The 7,657-nt window shown below is 37.1% G+C and overlaps 1 protein-coding gene across 1 annotated transcript in view; it reads right to left on the bottom strand.

The window, feature by feature from the left end:
- Positions 1-4,413: 4,413 nt before the first annotated feature.
- LOC112561469 (RIMS-binding protein 2-like) overlaps positions 4,414-7,657 on the bottom strand; it is a 28,301-nt gene continuing 25,057 nt past the window's right edge. Inside the window, exon 19 of the mRNA XM_025233989.1 lies at positions 4,414-6,935. Coding sequence (XP_025089774.1) covers positions 6,753-6,935 — 183 coding nt within the window. The 3' untranslated portion in view covers positions 4,414-6,752. The remainder of the gene's footprint in view (positions 6,936-7,657) is intronic.

Raw genomic sequence — 7,657 nt, 5'->3', positions numbered from 1 at the left:
CAAGCTACACGATTTCACCTTCATTGACCAGGATCAAGAGCGATTTACATTACAGAGACGTTCTGTCAGGTTCAGAATGTTGTAATCTGCCATATAGGACTTCAGGCGCTGCCTCCATCCACCCATGACTTTCACAATGCAACTCTCTGTCTGTCCATCCTTGCTCTGTTTCTGAGGTTGTCTTGTCTTACTGTTGCCTCTCACCTGTAATCAATGGCTTGCAGCGACAATGCAGCTTTCACGCACAAGACAAACAGCAGTTGTTTTCACTCTTCTTTTATTTTTCCAATTTGTGAAAATAAATTTATTTCCATGAGCATAAGAGCGTGTGATCTGCAGAACACAAGGGTTTACCACAGGCACTATGTAGTACATGCAGCCAGCGATAGCAAAATCACTAACTACATTTTGGTGTCAAAGGTCACAAACAGCAGTTGCAGAGGTCACAGACCGAAAGTTGAAAATCAAGAGTGTAACGGAAAAAACAAATGGTTCCTAAATATGCAATACCTGCGTAAATAAATAATGAACCTTCGACTTGTCATTACAACACCTTCGTAAAGTCCACTTACTTCATTTCACACACTTATTCCTCTAACCACTGCATGAGGACACAAAATACTTCATGCATGTGGATGCTGTAAGCTTTGGCAGATGTGTGTACTGATGACATGTTTAAGAACATAACAAAAGCTAAGGATTACAAAGCCTATAAATGGCTAAAGGGGAAGTGACCTGTAAGTGGTTCACCACCCCCGGGGCACTTGGAAGGCTGAGCCCAACCCTAGCTCACACTTTTCCTGACAACAGGTACATATTTCTGGTCTGGGGCCGGGGAAAGCCTCAAACCAGCAACCTGTTTGGTGCCTCACCAAGCTACACCACATTCCCTCAAACCCAGGATGCAATGAACCCTTGCACACACACACACAGATCATGCTGACAGTTACTGATGACTTGTATGCATGGCTGTCTGGAAGATTACAGCCAGCAATCTCTCACTCACTCACCTGACCCACCCCTCAATTCACACACACAAGCTTTACAAAGAGCAGCATAGTTTGGAATCAATAGTATCACTGTATTGATACAGCAGTTGCAATACAACAGCAAAGTCACTTCAAACAAAATATGCTTAGGCTCAATCCTTAATGTTATAAAATGTGATAAAGGCCTGAAGTTTTCGTTTAATGCCGTTATTTGTCTCTATTGATTGTAGCTACAGGTAATTCTGAAAACTATCTTGTTAGCAGAAAGTCAGGAAAATCAGTGAATCTTTCTCAAAATTGTGACAGCAACTTATGTAGAATGTTCTAAAATAAACATACTTGAGTTCACATCAATTCAAAAGCTGATGTCCATATAGCTAAGTCTATTAGGTGTGTATATATATATTTTAAAAGAACGGTTGCATGGACTAGTGGTCACAGCAGTTGTGGTGTAACTGGGTTATCATGTCTAGTCTAGAAGACACAGTCCAAGCTCCTTCCACAGAAAAATCTGTTACCATTCAAAGCAAGTAGACAAAGATTTTCATTAAGAGCCTCAAGGTTTTGGCCCTTCTACATACTCCGTAACCTCTCTCTATCAATTCTCTTAATCCTATTGTTTCCGCTGTACTGCCATAGGAATGAAACATTACCAGGTAATTATGAAACTGGGTATCATGGTGGGATCAAGTCAGAAAACAGCTTCAGATACCCTTGATGCCATATGTTGTACTGCCTGTAGGTAGGATACTGGTTACACGGTCAAACCATTAAGGTGAATAATATTGCAGCCAATACCTAACACTGACCATTAGCCAGTCTGCTGTTATGTAGGCCTCACTTGTCTGAAACATTAAGGGTCACCAACACAGGCAAACAGGCCATTGTAAAAACACAAATTAATGTTAGTATTATACTTTTAGCATTTTGTACAATTCAATGCCATTCCACAGCTGCAAAACATTTTTGGAAGTGCCACCTTGAAGCAGACGTAGAAATTTAATAACAATTGTTTCATTCCTCGTGTCTCTGTTTTGGCCTTTGACCTCATTGAGTGCTGCTCGTGTGGTGTGGGTACCACTGTTTCAAAATTATTGCCCACCTTTTTTCGTTGCATCAACTCTGGTCAGGTTTAAAAGCACATTTCTTCCTCAATTTCTCTCATAACTGTCAGATTGTGCTCCCTCTCTGTCCGCTTTATAAACCTTATCTGTTCATCATTTACATCAATTTTTTTATATTTTTTTTATCATTGTACTGTTTAGATCTATAAAGATGATATTTAATGATGTCTATATGAAAAAACGCTCCAGAAAATTAATTTTGGTCTGTTGTGTATGAGTGGAGAGCAAAATACAACCATCTCGTGAGCCTTGTTTGCTGGTGAATGCACGCTTAATGAGGGACAACATATTTCTGCTGAGGTTTTTAAAAAAAACATCCTTAACAAATAACGATTACTACAAAAAGCCAGGAACATAGTGAACACTCAAATACATTATTTTTCACTTGTTAGTAACACAGCAAATACAAATGAACAAATCCTTTTAAATCAGACAACAAAATGTTCATGAGCAAGCAACTCAAGATGTCTTAGCCATTTTTGCTTAAGATGTAAGTACCTCGATCAATATTAGATTTTCAAAACAGGGAAAAGCTCCACAACAGTTCTTCATGTTACAGTAAATAATTTTTGATTATTTTATTATAGAACTGACCTGAAATGGTTGTAGTAACCAAGTCTGCAAAAAAACTGTGCATCTTATCATTTTAAGTGACTTGCTTTTGCAACTTAAATACTAATATTTCCAATGAATGTCAAACATGTTTGTCTATATACACTGCTAATACAGAAGAGTTCCTTGAGATGTAGCATACATACTTTCTTATGCAAAAGCATCAAGTTCTTCTACCCTTTCAGTTTATTTTTGTATGTTCAAAATTGGTGACACTGGAATTACACACACCTTTGAAGCGAAGTTGTAAACGGAAATGGGTTTACTTTTAAGGCAAAGGTTTTCTTTAATCCAGCGTTTATAATAAAAAAATCTATTTAAATTATTTATGAGACAGAAAACTTCGGATTAACTAACAAAACTTTAGAAAGAAAATTATGAAAACTACACAATATACCATGCTATCTCATGATAATAACTATAAAACATAGTGTACAGAATGTTGATTTTTGTGTAGTCTGGACTATCAATTTTCCAAGTTATCTTATGAACAGAAAGTTGTGGTTGTGGGAGTTAACTCTGTGTCCTGTCTGACAGCCTCCATATTTTTGAGCTTCTATCAAGGTCAACTATTTCACATTACCTTTCTTCTCGGCCTCTTAACAGAAGGTATAAAAAATACAGAAGCATTTGTTTTCCTTCTATAAAAGACCTTATCAAATCATCCATGCATGGCTTGGACAAGACTGCAGTAAATATTAGCTTTGCCAACCATCATGACTTCGAAAAACTAGCAAAAGTATCACATACACGCTGCAAAATACTCTTTCATTACCACAAAACTAAAAAAGCCATTGTACTTGCAAACTTGCCTTAACTACAGTCATTTCAGAATGCCCTTAGTGCACTAGGAAAAGTGGTGACATGAGGTGCAGGTTTGAAATCATGGGGTAATGTCCTTTATATATATACCAGGGTTCCCAGGGATCAGGGATGGTGCCAAAAAAGGACCTTAAAAGGACCTTAAAAGGACCTTTCATGCATTCGTAAGGACCTAAGTGACAGTCATCAATGCTTATGTTTTTCTCTTGTGTGGTCGGAAAGATGTATTATTTATGATCTGTGTCTTCTCTATGTTCTCAAATACATGTATTTCTAGTAATAAATAATCAAAGAGTTAATTTTGATGCCTGTCTGCCATATTTAGATTAGATAACTTAAAAAAGTCCTTAGCGCGCTGATAACATACACCGTTAATGTTCCAAGTTTTCTAGAAATCTAAGTAATAATAATTGCAAAACCTGAAAGCCATTCTTTGGTTGAATACAAAAGTCAGATTCACGTGTCTCTCTCTCGCACGCACACTCTAACGGGAAGAGAGAGAGAGAGAAATAGAGCTATGCACAGAGTACTAGAAGATCAAGTTCAAGAAAGAGTAAGTTTCTAAAGACTTTTTAAAAAGAGTGTTTTTGCGAATACGGAAAGGGCAACTAGTGTGTACAGATGTGTAGACAAAACATGCGCGAAAAATCGTCGGTTATTTTGCGCCAAAGTCGACTCCGAAATAAATTTGTGGTAATATTTTATCGATAAAAGGACTTAAAAGGTCACAGAGAAAATGTAAGACCTGTGTGAGAATTTGAAAGGACCGCATGGCAAATAAAAGGACTTAAAAGGCCTTTTGGCAAAAATTCAATATAAAAGGACTTAAAAGGACCTTGCAAGGACCTGGGAACCCTGATATACACACACACGCATGATGGGAAGCAATCTTTATCTTTTAAAAAACACTATAATGCTAAACATTTTTAACAAGACCAAAAGTACATGCAGCATACCCTTATATTAAAAATCCAGATCATCCTTCACATCATCAGATGTATAAATGAACGAGATTCTGATGACCATTCTTTCACCATTCTTTCATATCCATGAACATTAAAATGTGCATATACAGAAACATGCAAAACATCTTCACATGGCACGGCTTTCAATAAAAAAAGGGGGAGGTAGCAGATACACACAACCCACACACAACCCATTTGTCCTTAAATATTTGATTGTTAGACACATTGTGGCGACCAAGGACAGCAAGTGATTTTATCACAAACAGGGGAGTAACTATTCATTGACAGAACTTGGGGATGGGCAGTTGTGAGTCACTAACCCAAACATTTTATGATGAGTAGAAAAAACTGCTCTATTGTTATTTTGAGTGATTTTCATATCAAGTACGCAGGATAAAACGCCTTAGGAAGTACATCACCCAACTGGTCCCACAAAATTTATGTAAAGGACTGATAGAGAAAAGCAGCTTACACATTTTGAATGAAATTGGTAGATCTTAAGGAAACTATTTCTAATGTCATTCTTAAAACTGTTATACTTAACTGGCGCTGAGTGAAATAGAAAAAAATAACAGGCGCTAGGAAACTGTAAGAACAAAATCTGTTCCCATCATGGAAAAACTTATTTAGATCTAACGTATCTAACTTTTTTCTGGTCGTCTCTTTGGATCACTGGATGAAGCATCTTAAGTGCGACTATTTTACTAAAAATATCACAGATCATTTGTGGTAGCAGAGATATAAAAATGTATGCCACTTTGGTTTCCATAAAAAATATTGTGCAGTGGAAACAGCACACTTTCATTCCCTTCTCTTTTTTCACTCCAAGCTTTTCTGCCAGCGAGCAGAATTTTGTCCCTTGAGATATTTTCCCAGCACTTGAGACACACCTGGCACTCACTTTGTTTTTGACCTTCTTACACAAGAAAGCTCTTCTGCAGTGCACATCAAGCTACTTGACTGGTGACCGGCAAGTCAAAAGTTACTGCCATGTCACCATGATGCAAAAAGAGTGACTTTGCATCCTTTCATGCGATGTGGATTGTCAATTTTCCACAACCATTTACTATCCTTGATTGAGGCAGTCTGCGAAGTCCACTCAAATGACTGGAGAATTTCACTGTGTCCTTGTTTCTGTGCATGCAAACAATTTCACCATCAGAAAATTCCAGAACAATGTTATTTATATGTTTCAGGGTGCAAGTCTGAGAGGAATACGAACTCTTCCATGCACAGTTGACAGCAGACTGCAGTGATTAGGGTTATCTTTCTTGCATGTTGGCTGTCTATTTAACATATGTATAACTGTTACCTACTGCAGCATCCTGATAGATTTCTTGACATTCATGAATCATAAAAATGGTTACATTTAGGGGATAGGCTTACATTCTGGGGTGCAAAGGAACCCAATTAAAAAAAAAGCCAAAATGTTTGCTTGTGTGTGGTAGGGAAAACACCTTTGCCTAATGAAGCTAATCACTTCTACTCGGGTATTAACATTCAGCATGAAGTACGCGTACCAGGTTTCATGCTTTTCTCTTTAAACTCTTCCTCTTCAGAATGTTTGGTGTGATGTACATGGACAAAAAAACTGAACAGACTAGCAACGTTTGGTGATCACTTGGGGGACAAAAAAAAAAAAGCTACTGAAGTCCAGCTGGCTTCTATCTTGATCACCGTAAAAGGAGCTGTTTGGTCAAAGATTTGTATCTCAGGCATTGTCTCCTTTCTTTGGGAATGGTCCTTTGGTCATTGCAAGAAATTTGGAAATGTAGTATGGCGTGGAATGACAAAGCCTTTTTAGTGAGTCATGTGAAACAATTTCACCTAATGGATGTAGGATGTGTTAAGAGCATGATATTGAGGTGATAAAAAGTCCAGGATCAGTATGTAAATGCTTCATGGAAAGCAAGAATATGGCAAACGATCAGTGTAGTGATGATAATTGTGTCAAATGGAAGTATTCATTTATTTGTCCATGTAAGTTATGTTGAAGCACCTTCAAGTGGGGTCCGTTTCTAAAACACTTTTGCAATGGTCTCAGGTTTCTCTGGTAATCTGATGGTAAATGTATCGGCTCTCTGATGCCCTTCCAAATACGTAATTTATCTCCATTAGTCACTCACAATATTTTCTATTTCTCTCTGCAGAAAAAGTGAAATGATGCCAGTTATCACAGAGTAAGATTTCCAGCACTGAGAGGAGTAGTCCACCGACCATTAAGCAACATGATCCATATGCTACCTGGCAAACTTCTTTAAGATGCTGCGTCCTTTATTTAAGAATCCTCCCTTTTTCTTGGGCTTTTCTTCATCTGTTCCCTGAGCTGAAGTAGCTCCTGGAGTCTGTGAGTCTGCTGGGGTATCGAGTATTATTGCTCGTTCTTTCGGGGGTGAGAGAGACAAGCGATCTCGACGCTGTGTCTGCAATAAAATAACACAAAATGTATATACATATACAAATAAAGCAATAATTCTAAGTACACAAAATATGAAAGCTTACGTGCTTCTGTTTCAGTCAAAAAATGCATTTTTCTCCAAAGATCTAAACTCTGATCTGCAAAACCTTTGTTTCTTTAGAAAGAATGGTGTCTGTGTGATATCTCAACAATATATTGACCTCAAAGTCTGGTTAAGTATTGATATGGTACTCAAGGATCTCTCTTGCTTTTTTAAAAACATTTAACATTGTAAAAGCAAAATTGAAAGAAATAAGCTTATCCACTCCTTGTGGATACTTCAACGTCAACTATCATAACTACAATCAAACTTATTATAGGTAATAAGCTGTTTACTAAGTAAGAAAGGAGAAATAAATGAAGCCTAAGTTTTTCACATATATATATAAATTTATAAATTAAATAATTATAGGAGGAAACCTTTCACTTGCAGGATGCTCTTTTCTGCATAAATACACCTTGCATTTAAGTTTTTATATATGAATTATTAGAATATTTTTTCTTTTGTAATACATGTGGTGCTACATATCGTATGTACCCTGCAGTAAAAATTGCCAAAAAACCCCAAAACACTAGATATTCTTGCATCAACTTGGAAGTGACAAAAGAAAATAAGTCAGCAAAACAATTCCCAAGCAGTCACACAGGTTTGGCCACCAAAGTGAGGAAAAGCAAGAAAAACTCAAA

Source organism: Pomacea canaliculata, linkage group LG4, assembly GCF_003073045.1.
Source record: "Pomacea canaliculata isolate SZHN2017 linkage group LG4, ASM307304v1, whole genome shotgun sequence".
Taxonomy (NCBI): Eukaryota; Metazoa; Mollusca; class Gastropoda; order Architaenioglossa; family Ampullariidae; genus Pomacea; species Pomacea canaliculata.
The sequence above is the reverse complement of the archived record's forward strand: the minus strand, read 5'-3'. Positions and strand labels throughout refer to the sequence as shown.